The sequence below is a fragment of the Canis lupus genome, chromosome 21, assembly GCF_003254725.2.
Source record: "Canis lupus dingo isolate Sandy chromosome 21, ASM325472v2, whole genome shotgun sequence".
Lineage (NCBI taxonomy): Eukaryota > Metazoa > Chordata > Mammalia > Carnivora > Canidae > Canis > Canis lupus.
Window position 1 is genome coordinate 15,502,070 of NC_064263.1, and position 20,633 is coordinate 15,522,702.

The 20,633-nt window shown below is 37.1% G+C and overlaps 1 protein-coding gene across 30 annotated transcripts in view; it reads left to right on the plus strand.

The window, feature by feature from the left end:
* Window positions 1–20,633, plus strand: part of DLG2 (discs large MAGUK scaffold protein 2) — a 1,976,108-nt gene that overhangs the window by 1,535,738 nt on the left and 419,737 nt on the right. For 24 of the 30 annotated variants that reach the window (XM_049098993.1, XM_025419434.3, XM_025419437.3 and 21 more), the window contains one exon: window positions 634–789. The exons of the other annotated variants lie outside the window; for them this stretch is intronic. In XM_049098993.1, coding sequence (XP_048954950.1) covers window positions 634–789 — 156 coding nt within the window. The remainder of the gene's footprint in view (window positions 1–633; window positions 790–20,633) is intronic. 30 annotated transcript variants of the gene reach the window in all.

The following is a 20,633-nucleotide window of genomic DNA, read 5'->3' on the forward strand; positions in this document are numbered from 1 at the left end:
AAGGCCAACCCCGCCCCCTCAAATTACTACATAAATATGTGAAGTTTTATCAATTTATTCATTCATATATGAATATAAAATATTTATGGAATGTGGACTGACTCTAAGTGGTTAACAAAATAAATGTAGTTTCTGTCCTCCTAAAATTTACAGTGTAGTGGGAGTGATAATTATAAATTAAGCAAAACAAACAAGATTATTTCATGCTCAGAAAAAATATTAAAGTATGGACAGGGTACTGTGACAAATAACAAGATGTCTTGGCCAGTGGAGTCAGGAAGGTCTCTATAAAGTTTACATTAAAGAAGAAACTAAAGATGAAAATGGTGCCATGTCAGAGGAGCCCAAAGTTTGGCACTTCAGACTTCATTATCCAGAAAGGTATGGCATTTGTAAGTTGACTGTGACTCCATTGAGGTATCTGGCATCAGGATTTTCATCATGCCCAATTTCATCCAAAGTTCTAATTTCTAACCAAAGATACTGTTTCTTACAAAGACTTTTTCTCCAAGTCTAACAGCCTAAGGCATTGTTTGGGGTGTTTACTTTTGCATATGGTGAAATGCTGCTAGTAGCACAGTTGTTGGGTTTGTATGCTAACCGTGCGTCTCTCTCTTCCTCTTGTGTCACCAGGCCTCCGGAACCTGTTTACAGCACTGTGAACAAACTGTGTGATAAGCCTGCTTCTCCCAGGCACTATTCCCCTGTTGAGTGTGACAAAAGCTTCCTTCTCTCAGCTCCCTACCCCCACTACCACCTAGGCCTGCTCCCTGACTCTGAGATGACCAGGTACTGCATGCGCTTCCTCACTTCATCTTCTCGAATTGCATGTGCTTGAACAAGGATGAATGGGTAGAAGCCACCTCTGCTCACTTCTCTTGAACTTGACATCTTCCTCAGTGGAGAGATGTTCTGCTCGTTTAGTGCAATGGGAGAAATTAAGAACATTGCCCTTTTTTTGCCTAGTGTGATCACAGAGCACTCAAACATGATCACATGTTTTTCCAAATGTTCTTGGTTCCCATGCATTTTTAATAGGGTATTAATTATATTTTTCCAGAAGAATTAATTTTGGAATTTAATTAGCACTATTTCCCTCATATAGAAGGATGAAAGCATGTACTCAATACATTTTTGAATAATATTTAATAAGCACTTATTATGCTCCAGGCATAACATAGCCTAAGAATTCAGTACTATTATTGCCATTTAATATTTTAATGAAAATATTAAATTAACTCTATACTTAGTTCACTTATTTAGATATTAAACAGTTTGCCCCAAACTACAGAATTAACTGGTTCTATCTAATCACAAAGAATTTTAACCTTATGGTTATCACGGTAGGTGTTTACCATGTTCCCTTGATTTAGTTACTCCCATTTTATATAACAAAACAACGGTTCAAAGAAGTTAAGGCATTGTCCTTGGTATGATACTGCCAATAAATGCTGAGTTCAGATTTGGCTTAGAATGTTTTGAGTCTTTCCACAACTTTGTAAACAAATCATTCTAAGTCTGAAGGCTGGATATAATTCTAAAGTATATGTATGCTAAATAATAAAACCTCATCTTCACACAATAGCAAAAGTCACAGAGAGAGGAGAGTAATAAAGGAGAATCTAGTGTTCCTTAAGGTAGTTACAGGTAACTAAATCAGGAGATCTCAGTCATGATGTTCCTCCATATAATGAAGTGCTTATCTAGTTACGTTTTCGGATAGAATACCATCATATATTTTTATAATACTGATAAGATTGAGGAGATACAGATTTTAGAATGATTTGAAGTGTAAATGGATATATCAAGAGGGTCTCCTTAGAACATCATCTCTGTTTTTCTTTTATATTTCCAAAGGAAAAGCTAAAAGTCAATTATTGGCCTTTCTAGAGGAGTTAAATAACAAATTTTAATTATACATAATATTTCTAGAAATACATGAGAAAACGAATTTTTGGCCATGTAGTCAGCTGGGGCATTTTCACTAATTTGCAACAATTAAAGCCTAATAGCATTTTAGAATGCTTTATAAACATTCATTAAATCTTTGTATATTTTTAACAAATCATGAAACTACCTCTTGATACAACAATTTTGAAGCTAAGAAGGCAAAGTTAGCATAACCAGAGGGAAGCAGAAGGTGCGCACACCTATAATAATGACTTCCTGGTATTTAGGCATCTATAATCAGCTGTGCAAAGTCAGCTAACACTTAGCTTTCCTCTGTGCCAGGCATTTTGTTAAGTTCTTCTTATGAATTATATCTTGTAACCCTGACAAATCACCTTATGAGGTAGATCTTATCAATATCTTCATTTTACAAGTAAGAAAACTGGGGGTTAGAAGTTACCTGGCATGCCCACCATCATCCGCTAATAAGTGGCAAGGCTGGGATTCAAACCCAGGGGACCATGGCACCTGCATCAGCACAGGCATGATGGCAGAGACGTCTTCGCTTGCTGGAAAAATTCTCCACCCATTTCATTTTTTCTCTCCTTTCTCTATTTTTATCCTGCCTTCTCATCTCCCTTCTGGCTCAATGTTGATAACCCGTGCTCTCTATTTGATGAACCTAAAAGTCACATTCCTTGCATCCTCCTGGAGATTTTGATGCCTCCTCTCTTAAAACTCACCAACAACCATATGGTGGACTCTATCTCTTGTGTGGATCTACCAGAAACAATTCTATTTCCGCTTACTTTCTGTAATTTGTATTATGAAGACCATGGTTTGTTTTTTTGTTTTTCCCAAAGTAAATATATATATATATATATATATATATATATATATATTTATTTATTTATTTATGGTATCATGTTGAATATGTGTGTTTCAGATGACATGCCTTCAGCAGTCCTGATATGCCCCAGTCTCCACCCCTCACCCTGCATCACACCATTGGGAATTCTGTTTTCTAGTCTAATTCTGTCCCTTTCTTTTTCCCCCTCTTTCTTTCATTTCAAAAAAGTCACACACACACACACCCATTTTAGTGGCATTGTCACCAATACACTGATACTAAAATTATTGATTTCATCCCAATTTTCTCCCCTTCCACATTTTCCCAACTCAGTAAATGGAACATTCATCTACCTCATTGCTCAAGGCACAACTTGAGAACCATGCCTAACACCTGTTCTCCCTCATATCCAGCATTCCGTCTGTCTTCAAGTCCTATTGATTCTACCTCCAAAACGTCTATTCATTCTCTATTTCTATTTCTAGCACTTGAACCCAAGCCTCCATTATCTCCCACCAACAATAGCCTCCTAATTGGTCTCACCACTTCTGTTGTTGTCCTGATTTGTTCTCAGTACAGCCAAGGTGATCTGTTAAAAAATACAGATCACATCTCTTTCTTTTTTTTTTTTTTTTTGCATTAGTATAAAATGCAAAGTTACTAATACAGCATCCAAGCTATGCATGACCTAGGCCCCTGCCTGCCTCTTAAACACCTCATTTCACTTCTCCCTTTGCTGATCACATGATTCACATTCACAAAATCCACTAAATCTCTTCCTATTTCAAGCACTTCACACATGCTCTTTCCCCAAACTGAAAAGCTCTTTACTACACTTTGCCTGGTTAACTTCTGGTCATCTTAGATTGAAGCTTAAATAGTACTCCCTCAGAAAATCTCCCTGAAAGAAAATCTGGTCCCCTATTTTATTGTCTCTTTTTTTTCTCATAAGACTCAAGCAATTTATAATTATACATTTATTTATATGATTTATATGATTTATATGAACCCCTAACACTTAGCATCATGTCTGGCACAGCAGCAGCTGAAAACCTTTGAGTGATTAAATAAACATGGAAATAAGATCTGCAGACAAGCAGACAGATTCCTGTTTCAGGAACACATCATGGCTGAAGCTGTGCTTTACTCAGGTCTTAAGGGTACATAAAACAACCCCATGAATGAATGAATTTGTGCGTTGAAACAACAGCAGACTAGATCTCACTTTGTGTGCTGCACTTTCACCTTAAATTACCTCAATGGTCAGTACATTCATTAGGTAACTGTCCATTCTTCTTGAAAACTGAGTATTCAGAGATTATTTACTTCCTCTGCAATGGAAAATATCACTCTGAGCAGATATTTTTTGAAATGCAGCCAATAATTCAAGGGAAAAGTTCAAGGGTTCTTGTTCCATTTTTGACATCATCACTTGCTTCTTTCCACTGTGACCTTAAATAATCTGTAAAACCTCAGAGGTACATGAAAACTTAGATGGACAAGCCCTTATTCAACTCTATAATGATAAGATACTCAAGCCACCGTCTTCATGAGTGTATATCTTACTTACTGGTGATCTGTCCCAAAAAGGATATTATAAGAATATATCTTTCAGTTCATTCAACCAAGATTTATCAAGCACTGACAAAGTGCAAGGTACCATACTAGGAAAACTTTTTACCAAAGTGTAAATGGAAAAAGACAACCAAAAGTGTTGAAAAAGATGCCTCACCTTTAAGGTGCAATACGTTTTTTTTTAATTTACTTATTTACTATTTATTTATTTTAGGGCACTTGAGAATTTCCCACACACTATTTCAGAAGCACACATGTACTGGTATGACAATTACGTCTCAGATTAGAATATGAGCTAGCTCTGTGAAAGTTAGCATGTGAAACCACCTTAACATGTGTACCAGTTTATTCCCTAATTGGCATTCAGAAGAATGGATGCCACTCAGCAGAAGCAAGGAGAGCCAATCATCTCTGTTCTGTGCATTTCAATCAGAATATCCAAATTTTCAGCACTTTGATTTGATAGCAAACACCAGGAGTAGATTAATTGTATACACAATTACTTCTGTAACATTATCTAGAATAAAACAGAGTTGAAATTTTTTCTTAGGAAAGCTCTTTAAATTACTTGACAAAGTGTCAGCTCCTAAGGCTGCAGATTATATTTAGAGTAATTGACTTTTCAGAACTTACGAAAGCAAGAAATGGGCAGAGCCTGGAATCAAACTAAAATTTGGAGCTCTATGAAACACAAATGGGATTGCTGTAGGGCTTCTTCTTATCCAGTACATTTTTCTCTTCAAGAAAGAAAGAAAGGAAGGAAGGAAGGAAGGAAGGAAGGAAGGAAGGAAGGAAGGAAGGAAGGAAGGAAGGAGGAAGGAAGGAAGGAAGGAAGGAAGGAAGGAAGGAAGGAGAAGGAAGGAAGGAAGGAAGGAAGAAGAAAGAAGAAAGAAAGAAAGAAAGAAAGAAAGAAAGAAAGAAAGAAAGAAAGAAAGAAAGAAAGAAAGAAAGAAAGAAAGAAAGAAAGATGTTTTTGATATTGTAATTGGTTTTTCTACTTTGGGAGAATGGTAAGTTATTCAGCTTTTGATATCCCTATGGCAAGGAAAATAATATTTTTCCTGTTTCCTCAACACGTATGCCACATTTTCATTTGTCATTTTATATAGGTGGTCCTAATTATTGTTATTTTGTAGTTGATAAACAGAGACTGAGATAAACCAGATGAAGACTATAAAGTATGTTGGCATATTTGGGGTAGGAAATGGATTCTGAGGCATTAGATAATCATAAAACATCTTTACTCATTGAAGAGTATATATTCATGGGATTTCTACTAGGTTCCAGGCATTATCCAGGATTCTGGGGATTCAAAGGTGAACAGGATACCATCCATCCTTTTCCTTACACCCTTCAAAGACATGTAAATGAAGAAGTCATTACTGTGCATTTGATGTATATATGCTAAGGGCTCTTCATTTCTCCAATGTACCTAATTTCAAGGTAACCAAAATCAGACTACCATAAAAGGTAGCAGTAGAAACAAGCATGATCTTAGACTGTCCCTTCTGCAGAAGGTGAGCATATACACAGGAATGTTCTCCACTCACACCTTGTTTCATCAGTTTCTAATATTTGTAAGATGTTATTTATAGGAGACTTATCATTACCTTCTCACAGGTCCATTTTCTAGTCTAGCTTCTAACTATTCCCTACAGAGCTTAGAATTCATGTATAATTCACTCCCTTTGTAGAAGTCATAAAGTTGGCAGCCTCAATCCATTCCCGGCCTTGGAACATAGAGCAAGATCTTTATCTCACAAGACCTCAGCCATATGTTATGGTGGCCTATCTTTGGCAAGCTCCCTCTCCTTGCAAAATAATAGAAAATTTATGTGGGGCTTTAATGTTTTAACTGTCTCAAAGTCTGTAAATCCAAAATCAGATATAACTTCTAGACATAATAATGCCATAAGAGAACTAGATGTGAGTCTCTAAAGGTAAGCAGGACAGGAATCATTTAACTCTGCCTCTGTTTTTCTTAAAGTTTTCAGAAAGACACTGAGCTCATCAGTGAGGGAAGAAATGTGTTTGAAGTTAGAGAAGTGTAGCTCAGAGTTAAGCCCCACAGTATAAAAGCATAGTAGGCTCTGGGACTCAAGGCATTTCCATGTGGGTTATTGGGTGGGTGATGAAGTTAGAATTACAGGCTGCTACACATCATAGAGGACCTTACTTGCCAAGCTGAAGATTTTGGACTTTATCCTGCAAGCAGTAAGGAGTTGTTGAAGAGGTTTCAAGCTGAGTGAAGACATAATTTGATTTGTGTTTTTAGAAAGATCACTCAGTCAACTGTGTAGAAAGAGTTTGAAGGCAGGGAGACTGGTTAGCATATCCACTCCAGATGAAATCATGAAGAACTGAACTGAAGCTGTAGAGATAGACATAGTGAATTCAGAATTATTTATCACATGAAATGTGTGGTACTTAGTGATTCTTTCAAGGGCATGAATTTTCTGGTTTGGGTTATGTGTTAGCTGAGTACATCATCTCTTCTCAGACAGTGAGCACTCTTGTCCACAATAAATGTATTATTTTTCACAATAAATGTATTGAAACATAAAACTCTGTAGGTGGAAACTCAGTGGAAGGAAAAGAAGGCAAAATGTACTAGAAGTTCTCTTCTTTGAGTTGGTGGCAACCTGATGTCATTGAGCTGGGGTTATGTCCAGACTGTCTAGGGCTGAGGCCTTCCCTTCCCCATACTAAGCACTTAGATTTAGCTAACCCCTTCATCTTTCTCAGAGCCTCAGTTCACTCATCAAAAAAGAGGGGAAATCATCCTGTCTGTGCTATTCTCTTCATAGGATTATTGTTAGGATCAAGGGAAATGGAGCAAATGAATTTTTATCTGGGCACTATCCACATTAGTCATTATTAATTGTTTCAATATGCTCATTCCACTTTAGAGCCTTAAGCTATATATTTATTTTTAGTGCTATCACAAATCAGGTGAAAAATATTTGTCAGTATAGGTAAACCCCCTGAGACCATAAGAAAGCTGTCGATGCTGATTCTGTCATTCTTAGCAGTCCTTCTTGTCACCGTAGGCAAAGTCACATATATCTCCTTTTATTAATATATAGGCTCCCTGTAAAACATGACATATTTTTAAAGCAGTATGTGACTTCACAGTTCTATGAGATAATTTTCTTTTTTATCTACTCATGCACCAGTGTTTCTATCCTGCATGTGCCTTTTGAGGAATGTAGACAAAATAACAGCAACTCTCTGGAACACAGATCAGTAGCTGGACACTTCACAAACATACCTTACTGTTTCTGATAATCCCAACAGCCTTGCGAAGTGTGGGTTTTGATCTAGCACATGGAGGCGCCAGGACTTTAATCGGGGCATGCCTGCACCCAAGCTTCCGCTCCCATGGTGCCTTACTCCCTCTCTTGTGTGCACCCCATGTCTTCTCTCTCAGTCCTCCGCATCACCCATCTATCCTGCCACCAATCTGTGGAGCCTGAAAGAGAATTTAAGCCCTGCTCACACAATTTAATCTGGGAAATAGAACCATTAAAAATAAATAAATAAATAAAGGAAGAAAGAAAGACACTTAACAAATCATTGACCTTCTTATGCCCTTAAAAGGCTGATAAAATCTTAAAGAATTCTTAATTTCATTTTTAATTAAAACCTGGAGAGGAAACCCTCTGGGGCATGGCTCATAAGGCACAGCCCCTTCCTGGTTTATGCAGCAGCTTCTTCAAAGGCCTTCACTGCCTTTTTGAAGTAGGTGATCACTAAGCCCAATTTGAATTAAGGAAAATAAGGAGAGATTAACTGACTCTCACAAAGTCACAGAGGCTACTCTTGCCACATTACATTTTATATCTTCTTCTTTCCACAAAGTGATAAATATGCAAGGATTCACAGTGAAAAAACACCCTTTGCTTTGAAATTAAAGCATTCTGTATATGAATTTTTTTTTCAAAGAATTTATTTATTCATGAGAGACACAGAGAGAGAGAGAGAGAGAGAGAGAGAGGCAGAGACACAGGCAGAGGGAGAAGCAGGCTCCATGTAGGGATCCCGATGTGGAACTTGATCCCGGGACTCTAGGACCATGCCCTGGTCTGAAGTCAGGTGCTAAACCACTGGGCCAACCAGGGATCCCCTGGATATATTTTTTTTAAATATCATTTATTGTTGCCCTTCACTCTTTTTCTATTATTAAGGAGGAGATGTTCTTTCATTAAGAATTAAAAAACATTTTTTAAAGCCCATTTAAAATTACATTGTGAGTGTAAAAGAGGAAGGAAGGCAAAGAACTCACCCTGTTCCAAAAGCTCTTATTTACCCCTCACGACGCACCCGGTCGGTTGAGAGTAGGAGGCTTGGAAGAGCTGGAAAACAAACCCAGATTGGTCTGATTCCAAAATTCCCATTCTGTGATATTCAAATAACTCTGTAATGAAACAATCTAATTTTCTTTTTATAAAAAAAGCCAGATTATTTACTGAGACGTTATGAATATTTTCACTTAGTTTTAGTATGCATTTTTGTGTTTTGAGAGCAATCTTCATATTAACTTTAGTAAGCAAGCATTATATTATTGAGTAGCAATAAGAGATTAAAGAATAAGCATAATTTCAAAAGCAGTCTTCTCTGAGGGAAAGTAGCTGTGAGAAAATGCTATGCAAAATCACTATAGCAACAGATTATAGGAACTCAGAAAGAATCAAGACAGTAACATTAAGCCTTCACACCCACAGCAGAGATGTTAGTTAAAACCACTAACATGTAGTGAGTGCTTTTATGTGTGAAGCACTATTCCAAACTTTTATATGTACTCACTCATTTATCTTCATAACAACCTATGAGGGGAAAGAAAAACAACCCGTGAAGTAGGTGTGATTATTCTAATTTTATAGAAAAATTATGGTACATGTTTTAACAAATGGAAACAGTGGGATGAGATAGTTTTAATTAAGCACATCAGGATTTATATATTCAGAATATTAATTTTATTAGACAAGATTTTGTTTGTTTCATTTACTCTTGTTCCCTATGCTGAAAATGATTCCTGGCATGTAGTACTAACAGTAATAGTGGTGATGATGATGATGACAAAGAAAACAGTCACTCTCATTTATAAAATCTTATTATCCACCAGGATGCACTTTATACAAATTAGCTTATTAATACTCACAGCAATCCTGGAAGGCGTGTGTTACTAATATCCCCGTTTTGCAAGGGAAGAAGTTTGGTCTAGAGAGATTGAGTGACCTGTCTAAGGTCACACAGTTAAGATTTGAATCCAAGCAAGCTGGCACCAGAATCAGGACTTAGAAAAATGTACTCAATAAATATTTATTGAATGTTGTCCTCAAACATAATATTCCTCGAGTATTAAATTCTCTCTGAGAAAAAAGTACACTCATCTATCTATAGTCAGATTTCAATAGATTCTGTTTGAGAAAAAAGTAAACTTCATTTAAATACAGTCAAATTTCAATAGATAGGTAACCAGATAGTTAGGTGAGTATCTGATTAAGAATGTGGACTGTGGAATCATAGGGTTAGAGTTTGCATCCTGCCTCCTTAACTCCCTGGTTGTACAAACTGGAGCAAACGACAACTACTCAGAGCTTATGTATCCTCATCTATGTAATAACAATAATTGTGGTATCCTTCTCATGGGGTTGCTATAAGGATTTAATGAGATTACACGGAAAGTGCTAAAAGCAATGCCTGATAAGTATGAAGTGCCCCATTAGTATTATTATTGTTACAAGTGAATATATGTTAAACACATAGACATATTTTGTGACCCAAAATACATACCTCAGGCTGAAGGGGGAATGAATTCTTAAAAGGCTGTTCTCATTCATGGACTGATGATGAGTCCCATGAATTATAAAGGGAGATGAATTTTAAGATTGGCCGTATGGAAAGAGGGGCTGTGTGAGACTACTTATATTTATATAGCGATCTAAGTATTTTAGAATGCAGAATTTTGTTTTGATTAAGGGATCAAAACTTACCTCTCAGAGCAGAGAAAATAAATCTTCCATTTCAACTCTTTAATTCAGTTTCATAGACCTTAAGCTCATATGAAGTTTAAAGGATCTCTTGAACAGGGTTTTTTAAGTCAGCAGGGATGTGTGTTCCAAATTGAATACTAAAACCTAAAATCACTTTCTTCCAGAGAAAATGAATACATTGGAGGGTAAAGAGGAATTTTATGGTTTGCTTTAAAAGGGGAGGATGTACTAAGCCTCTGTAATCAAGCTAGAGCTTTTGTCCAAATTTTAAAGTCTCCCCTTCTGGAAGGACAAAATGTTCCAGGGCCCAAATGTGACATGATAAACAGAGTTCAGATGGGATTTCAGCCCTTGCTTCTTGCCCTGCCCAAGTGTTTTCCTGAACAACCTGACCAACAAAGGGGATTGACCTAGACTGAGGATGAGTATGGGGCTAAGAAATAAGAATCTTAGTTCTCTTTGATATTTCTCTGTCTCTCAAATTCATTCTAATGTTCTGCTTCCTTTCTTATGCCTCTGGCATAATTACAAGGATTTCATCCTGTCTAATCTTTATATGTTCCAGATGAGGAAACTGTCACTCAAACTACAAATATGTATTAAATGCCTATTATATGGTTGGTACCTCTGGGGATAGATAATTCAGACATAGTCACATCCTACTCTCAGGAGGTTTAGGGACCACTGGGCCCAGAGAGTTTTTTTTGTGGATATAACTGACAGCCACTAGTAATGCTTGAAGGAAGGAAGGAAAGAAAGAAAGAAAGAAAGAAAGAAAGAAAGAAAGAAAGAAAGAAAGAAAGAAAGAAAGAAAGAAAGAAAGAAAAGAAAAGAAAGAAAGAAAAAGTAGAAAAAGCCTAGAAATTTATTATGAATTGCCTTTTCAAATATATGTGAGTTTTACTTAGCATTGGGCTTTATTTATTTTGAAGCCCTCCTGATTTCTCGTAGATATCAGTTAGAAGTTTGTATTCATAGGTTTTCAGGCATTCAGACCTTTTTCATGTGAAATCTGAAGGTCAAGCAGCAGTCCAGATTTCCTTCCAGCTCTCCCCACTCTCATATGATAGGTTACTTGATGAGTTCTTCCTGTCTTGCTATCACTGGAATTGTAAGTAGGCCTTAGGCTGCATTGGGCATTAGGGAAGGGGCTGCGTAAAAAGTCTGACCAGATTCCCACCAGTATAATTGCCAGAATTCTGAGACTCTCCTTCCCCTACTTGCACAATCTTTTGGTGACTTATAAATTGTCCTGGGCAACCATTTCCATAGTTTTACAGTATGGCCTCTTCCTATTGTTTCTTCTTAGGACACCCTTCACTTAAAACACTTTTGTCCCTGTCTCTGCCTCTTAGAATGATGCTATTTCAGATGTATATCTCCATTTCCGCCATTGTCCACATTGGCACTTTCTGCCTAGGCTAGACTTGTAGAAGCTGGGTAGAGTTTGGCAGGGACCATTGCCATCCCTGTTTCTGTTCCTATCTTCCATTGCAGCTGGTTTCTTGTTCCAAGCAGAGTCCTGCCCTGATTTGCATACTGGAGCCTTTTCTTCTGGAATCCTTGTGGCCCGCAAAAAGAGCCTCTAATCAAGACTCTCCCCAGCAGAAAAGGAAAAGACACAGACTTTTCTTGGTTGAAGAGCATTAATATTCACATTAATATTCAGTTTCCAGAGCATCAAACCTTTTTCAGAAGGTGACTTACTTTTTAAAACTCCAAAGTTGGAGACACCTGGGTAGCTCAGTGTTTGAGCGTGATCCCAGGGTCCAGGGATCAAGGCCTGCATCAGGTTCCCCGCAAGGGGCCTGCTTCTCTCTCTGCCTATGTCTCTGCTTCTCTCTGTGTGTCTCTCATGAATAAATAAATAAATAATATTGAAAAAAGAATTGAAAAACTCAAAGTTAAAAAAAAAATTATAGCAGGAGGATGGGGATAGTGACTGTGGGAAATCAGGACAGTGGGGAGAAGGTGAATGCCTTGTCCAATGATGCTTCTGGTGCCTGCTGGCATCTACTTTGTCAGGGCTTCCTTAAACTTCTGGTCAAAGACCCCCTATAAATCACAGCTCCACATTACTGGTTGTCTTTCCTGAGTCCTTATCTAAGCATATAGTGTTTTTTCTTTTCTCCTTTTCTCTATATTATCTTTTAGTGTATCCCATGCCCCTGACATACCCCTCGATGAGGCCTCTCTCTTGGAGTATCAAGGGGTCCCCTCTGTTTCCCTGGGTCAACAAGTGGAAATCTACATATGCTCAAGATGCAGGCTCTTTCTATCTCCTCATCTGCTCTCTCAAGTTGTTGCAGTTTTCAGACTCTTCCTTTCTTCTTGCTAGGTCCAAAGTCAGCTATAAAAGAACCTTGCAAATGATCTTTAATTCTTCTTTATGTACTTCCATCCCATACTGGCCAGGGGAATAATGAACATCAAGAACAGTCCAAGTCAGAATCCCTGGGTAGCTCAGCGGTTTAGCACCGCCTTCACCCTGGGGCGTGATCCTAGAGTTCAGGGATCGAGTCCCACATTAGGCTCCATGGGTGGAGCCTGCTTCTCCCTTTGCCTGTGTCTCTGCCTCTCTCTCTGTGTGTCTCTCATGAATAAATAAATAAAATCTTAAAAAAAAAAAAAGAACAGTCCAAGTCAATTCGCAAATTTTTCTCTGGTAATAAGTCTGTGTAACATGAAAACAAGGTATCTCTCTGTCACCTCATTATGGGTAAGGACCATGTTGTATATTGTCCATGTGACACATGAACATATAATAGACATTCAGTAGAATGACAAATGGTAGGTATTCCCCTAGAACAGGATTCACTTTTCAAAGGGGGAATTTACATTTAGTGAAAGCTCTTCTCCAGGCTGAGGGGAATGCATGGAAGACTTCACAGTTGGATAAAAATCCTTCTCTCTGGATCATATTTCACTTTTATTCTCTCAGGAGAAGGAGATTCATGTGTTTTTTTTTTCTGAGATTTCTGAGTTAGGCCACAGACACAGATTTTCTTTATCCTACCTATTATGCACTAGGTAATGTATACCTTTTGCTAAAGTCTGTTTCATTTGTACTCTACATATGTGAATTCCAGGTACTCTTAAGAAGTCACATCATATGTGGATTCCTCAAACATGTCCCACAGAGGGTGGGTCATTGAAATGTGTACTACTAGACTTTCAGAAATGGGATCAAGGTCCACAGTAAGCAAGCCTCTTAGCAACTCTGATTGACCCTGTGAAAGGTAATAAAACAAAAATCAATTCAACAAACTTAGAAGATGGAAAAGGAATAGATTAAGACTTGCAAAAGGACTTTATTTTCAATACCAGTCACCCTGAAAGTTTGCTTAACATACTAAGTAAATGTCAGTTTTGGCAAGGTGAGGGTAATTACCATTCCCTTCCTCTAATGTTCCTTCTACCAACTCTAAAGAAAAAAAAATGAGAAGTAACATATGTTGCAAATAAGCCCAAAGCTAATAGTATATTCTCAGTCTCATCAGTATCATTAAATCATAGAATGCTTTTTTGGAAAGGGTTAGAGAAGATTGCATCCAAATACTTAAATTTTTTTGAGAAAGTAAGTCCAGAAAAACTGAGAGACTTACCCAAGGTCTCAGAATCATACATGTACTTTGCGGCAGGTGTAGGACTTTGATCAGAGACATCAGGAGCCACTGCTTTTTCTTCCATGCCAGGTTGTAATTTTAACACAACCTTCCAGAATGTTTCATGCTCAGAAATATTACATACATAGACCAAGCCTGGAAGGAAATAAAACTACAACCTCAGGATAACAGGTTATCTTAAAGAAAGAAATTTGTTATCTTTTATTTCATACAATTTCAAATTGTTTTCATTGTTTATAACTGGTATGTTTAAATTTTATTAGTAAAAATTAAAGAATCCTCTGTTCTGACTCAGCAGTTCCAATGCTAGGTATACACCCAAGAGAAATAAAAACATATGTCCACACAAAACCTGTATACAGTGTTCGCAGCAGCATTATTCATAATAACCAGAAGGTGGAAACTGTCCAAATAGATAAATAGCATGTGATATATTCATATAATGTAATAATATTCAACCAGAAAAAGGAATGAAATACTGACATATGCTGCAACATATCTGAACATGTCAAATGATAAAAGCCAGTCTCAAAGGACCACATATTATATGATTCCATTTATGTAAAGTGACCACAGCAGGCGTACCTACAGAATCAGAAGGTAGATTGGTGATTGCCTAGAGCTGGATAGGGAGGTGCAGAAATCGAGAGTGAGTGATACGGGTATGGGATTCCTTTTGGGGGTTAAAAATGTTTTAAAATTAGATTGTAATGATGGTTCCACAACTCTATTAGTATACCAAAAGCTACTGAATGATGCACTCTAAATGGATGAATTTATGGTATGTGAATTATATCTCAATAATGCTGTTAAAATTCCCATTGAACAGTTAAATAATTCACACAGCAACATGAAACTAGGACTGTGTCCTTATGATCTCAAGTATTCAGACAAATGTAACAAAAAACATGCTTAAAATTTTAAATGATTTTCCTACCCTATGACAGATAACTCCGTAAATTATTCAGAGGATTTAGAGGTCTTCAGACTTCTCACATTTGTAGTAGGGCTATAGCTCTCATTTACTAAATACCAACCTTGTTAGTTATTTTTCAAATGTAATCACTAATCCTTACAATAAATCTACAAAAGAGGTATTTTTATCGCTTCTTTACTGATAAAACCAATAGCTGACAGGGCTGACGTTTGAATCCAGTTCCATTTGCTTTTACTGTACCACAGCCATCATCCCTTTATATAAAAAGTGATCCTTAAAACTCTCCTTCCCAGCTAGAAGAATTGTCTACACTCTCCCTTCCTTTAATCCATTAACTCTTCAGGGCTCTGCAGCCAAATTTCACCCTAGCCTTCTACTGATATATTATTTTTCAACAAGATTACCAAGATTCTTTTTCTAAATCCAGTAGAAACTTCTTATCCCTTTCACATTGTATCTTCTGTTCACTCTCTTTATGGCTTGCTTCTTTGCAAAAACTGTAGTAAACTTAGTACTTTATGGTTCTGGCACCAAACATTTTCCTAGATTTTTCCTACTGATTCATTTTAAGTTGATCTCTAAGTGTTGTATCAATATATCTTGAATTCTTGAATAATTCCTTTGCAGTCTTTCCTTATTGCCTCCTCTTTAGAATCCATCTAGAATCAAACTCTCTGTACTTTCTATCACTTTGCCACACTATAGCCCTTATGGGGCCTTCAGTGATACACATCTGATTTTGTCCCTGTCCTGATTAATCCTCTCATATGCCTGCCATTCATGCATATCCATTCCTTTTGCAGTTCCTAAAGGAAAACAACAACAACAACAACCACTGTCTCCCTATCTTCAGGTCCTGACTCATGTTTCTCTTTTTTAAACTCCTCCTCTCTAAATAAGTACACATAGCAGTCACCTGGCCACCTCAGTGCCAGCTCCCCCTCACAGATCTCTTCACCTGGGGAACTAACAAACCTAGGAAACACATTTTGTGTGGTACCACTGGAAACCTCTCCGTGATGCTCTCATCCTGGGTAGGGGGCCCTCCCCCATCTTTCTAAAGCTATAGAACTCAGCCTACTGTATTATTGTTAGTATTATTTGATTTTTTTATCCATCTCATTAGCTAGACTGAGCCCCTTGAGCTCAGGAACCATGTTTTAATCATTTCTGTATTTTTGGTGCCCAGCAATATACCTGGCAAGTATTAATCCTTGATTTTAAAAAGGACAATAAAAATTATTTAAGTCATTATTAATTTATGTATCCAATAAATATTTAGAAAGGCCTATATTCAATGAGCCTGTGACAAGCTCTGTGCTGTGCATTGGGAATACAAAGACTGATTAGACATAGCTCCTTACCAAAGGGGCTCAGTCTTATAGAAGGGTTCCTAACAGTCAGGGAAACAATAGAATCTCATACAGTATATATTATATAGAAGGCATATGTTGAGAGGGTATCAAGAAAGGAGAGTGTTAATTCATTAACATGATTAAAATGGGAGAGAAATTAAGGAATGTACATATCCACATCCACAAATGCACACATTCATGCATGCACATATATTAGTGACACTCGGAAGTCTACAGGATATTAACTAATGGGGTCAGTGATTACACTTAACTTGAAATGAAATAGGTCTTTCTTGAATATACCCATAGGCCTCTCTGCCTTTTTTATTTATTTATTTTAAGATGTTATTTAGTCTAGAGAGAGAGTATGCGAGCACTTGTACTGTGGAGAGGCAGATAGAGAGGGACAAGCAAACTGCTCGCTGAGCAGGGAGCCCACGGGGCCTCAATCCAGGACCCTAAGATCATGACCTGAGCTGAAGGCAGATGCTTAACCAACTGAGCCACCCAGGTGCCCCTATGCCTCACTTTGTCCGCTACCTAAATTGCCTTGTTAAGCTACTTCCTAACCATTGATGAAGCCATAGACATATAATAAAACATTTTATTCTACATAATCCAATACTTCTGAATATTCTCAGAGTTTTCTCAAATTCAAGTGCATACACTGGTTCTGGTTCATGGTCTAATTTCTACTGTCTGGAGCAAAATGCGGGAAAAGGACTTTGCAACGTATACATACATCTGTATTAGATTGCCTTCCACCCTTCCTTGGGAAGAATCCTTCCTGAAAGTATGATCTTCCTCTAACTCTAGTGTTAAATATACTTTATTTTATGAAACTATGGTGATATTAGATGATAGCTATTGTATTCTTCTCCTTAATTTGAAAAACTAAGAGGTGGATTTGTCTCCAGAATTGTGTATTTAAATTGTTCCTGTTACCATGTGCTCTTGACACAGCTCCCAGTCACCTTTCAAATCAGCAAGCACTCTTGCTGTGTCTTTTTTTTGGGTATCCCCATCCACAACCTTTAGTAGACTCTGTATTTAAATATCCAGTTGGTTCTGACTTACAGTTTTGACTGTGGACTCTCTCTAAAAGCCTTCAGATTGAGGCTTGCAGCCTACAGGCTTGACACCTTGAATGCCCAAACAAAATAGATGTCAAATATGACCACCCGGCCATAAATTTGATAATTACCATACATAGAAGTCATCATAAGCAGTATTCCTTTAATGTACATTTTGGAGGTTTGTAATCTGTCATTAATAACTTTTCACATCTCTCAGTCTAACAAAGTAAAATATAGTTCAACGACAGTTTTATTTTTTTCTTCCTTTGTTTTTAAAGTATAGCTGTGGTGCACATTTGCCTTCATCTGCTATCAGCACCCCTTCCCCAGCAAGTCACATTATATAAATGCAGAATATGATTGCTATTTTTGCTTTTGTGTTTTGTTTGTTTCTGTCTTAATAATTCTTTCAACTACTCTAAGCTGCTTATATGATAACCTTTGGGGTAGAAATGAATAAATTCTCTGTTTAACTTTCAAAACACCAAAATAAGGAAACATTTTATAAATGCACTATCTAAAGAAACTTTTTTGCTTTTCTCTTAGAGACAGACGTAAAAGTGTCATTTTATTTCCTATGGTTTCTTGCTCTAAACTGACCCTCAGTATTTTAGTTGATTGATTACAAAATACTAGCCTTTTGAAGGAATTTTTTTTTTGCAGCTTTGATTCTGCTAGATATAAAAGTAAAGTGATCTGATAGCTCTCTATCATTAAATATTATGAGGCTAACATGTTGGAAATGCAGTTGGGAATTTCAGTGGCAACAGAGGCCAGCAGTAACACATGGAAAGGATAACTGTGCTGTAGAACCAGCATTCTTAAGTGTCACCCACTAATACTATATATGCAGAGTAGCTGGTTTGAAATAGAAAGGAAAAATCCCACACATTTATTTAAAAAAAAAAAACAACCTTAGTTCACAAAAACATACACTCGAAGACAAGATACTGACGAATAGAAAATTGTAGGTTTGGCTTCTTAATTCTGCTAATATGAAGCCGTAATCTGGAGACAAAAATAATCATGGTCAAAGCAATATAACATTATAAAAGACTTTTTTTTTAACCAAGCCTACATCTTTGTTTTGAATTATCATTAATTGGATTCTACATTCAGGCAACTGTCTCTCCTGTCACTTTCTTCCCTGCACCTCTGCCGATTCTAAACTAAGCTGCTTTTTCCATTCCTCTCGAACTTTTAAAATTCTATTGTACCAAAATCTAGCTCAAGGATTTACACTTCCACGAATCTTTCCCTGAAAATTCCCACCTATGTGGCTCCCTACATTCTCTGAAATTATATCATGTTGTCCCCACTCTAGGTCAAATTATCACCACTTGATTAAAAATCGTCTTACATTATTCACAAATCATTCATTTCTATACTCTTGTCTCACTCTATTGTAAGCCTCTTGAATATAGAGGCCTTTGCTATTAATTTTTAGTGATTCTTAAACCCTAAAATAGTGGCAAACATAGTAGGTACTCAAATATTCAGTGTTTTATTTTCAGTAATCTTCGCTGCAGTGATAGGTGGCAGGGGGATCAATGGCAGCTGGAATGTATTGTCAAAGTATCTGTAAGAAAACCAGAATTTGCTGTAATTTAATATCACTGTACTTTTTTCCTAAATAGTCTTTTGTTGCAAACATTGAAACAACAAGGAAATCAAATTCCCCATGGTGCTTCTAGGACCTGTCCAGTTATTAATGTCTCATAGGACCTTGACCCCTTTAGCAGGAGAAAAATTAAACCTCAGTGAAATCACTATTAACCAAATATTTTCTTCATTCCAGAGTTGTTGGCTTTGAGGTTGCCGTGTGTCGCTCTGACACTCTAAAACCTTTCTCCCTTAAAACCAGACTTTTCTTCTTGTGTCACAGCATAGTATGTGTGTACTTTTTCCATGCACGTTAACTGCTCAGATAGCCCATCATAGCACTCAACAGCTGCAGTCCTCCTACAGGTTTGACACCTTTCCAGTCCACCTCTTCGATGTAGCATGCATTCCACTTCACTCGGTCGACTTACTCTATCGGGTTTATTACTGAACTGTTCATTTAATTTAATGACTAACAAAGGACTTGGATAAAATTCTTTGTCCTGTTTTTAGAGCCTAGCATAATTAGTCACATCTCCCACATCTTCAGATAGCAAATTTAATTAGAATCTCCAGTGGATCACTTTCTAGGTCAGGATCAGAACATAGAGACATTGAGGTTGTTTCCCTGGAACAGAAGAGAGTCTTCCCAGGTTTACTTGGAATTGACCTACCTGTATCAAATGTTTCAGAGGAAGATTGGACTAGAAGATAAGCCGTGGTATATTCAAAACCCTGTGCAGTATTATCTCCAGAGATCAAAGTCCTTTTTCCTCAATTAGTAATCTTTTGATGAATCTTAAAAGTTAATGACCCTTATAGTTTCTCGGTTGGTCCAGCATTAGTCTCTCCTTGCTTAGATATTTAATATCTCCTTGTTTCTTTTCATCATAAATTTGAAATTAAAAATCGATGTCAGAAAAAAAATCAATGTCAGTATATTTGAAAACTTAGTTGGGCTTTTCTCTATTTAAAGCAACTCATAATGTAGAAAAATTCTCTTTTCACTTTTTACTTCCCTATGATGTGACCTTACAGCTTTTTCCAAAAGGACTCTGCTTTCTTGCTTTTCACCAGAATGAATGTAAGTGAAGCCTTGGAATTGTTCACATTGTTAATCTCAGTGCTGCCAGTCTTGCTTGGGATGGTACTCAATTTACTGCCAGGAGTTATTATACTCATTCTTCTAATTAATTACTATTCCTGAGTACCTTACAGCTGGATAGAATCATAGAAGGTTAGCATTAAAAGGAGTCCCAGAAATTTTGTTTCAATACTTTACATTATGTAAATGGGATAATAGTTCCAAGAAAGGGAAAATGACTTGCCTTAGGTTGTGAAATAACCTAATAATAAATGTCTACTAGAAGAAAGTTCTTGTTTTTACTCTACTTGTCACTCTAGTACTCTACACTGGACTTTGAGTGTTATACAACTTCAAAACTTATATTTTCTTTAGTTCCCTTATGTTGATAACCTGGATAAGGCAAGAAAGTAAAGTCTACAAAGGCTGAGAAGCTTCCTTTCAAGTCCCTTCCTCTGGCCAGGAGCCTACTCTCAAAAGTTGTTGTGCAATAACCCTTCATTCAACATACTGAGCAAATATTTACTGTGCTAGGAATGGCTCAGTTAGGTGATTATGGGAAGATTAAAAAAGGACTATCTTTGGCCTCTAGGACAAATCCTAATGGTGAGTATGAGGCAGAGGAAAATATACCCTATGGTG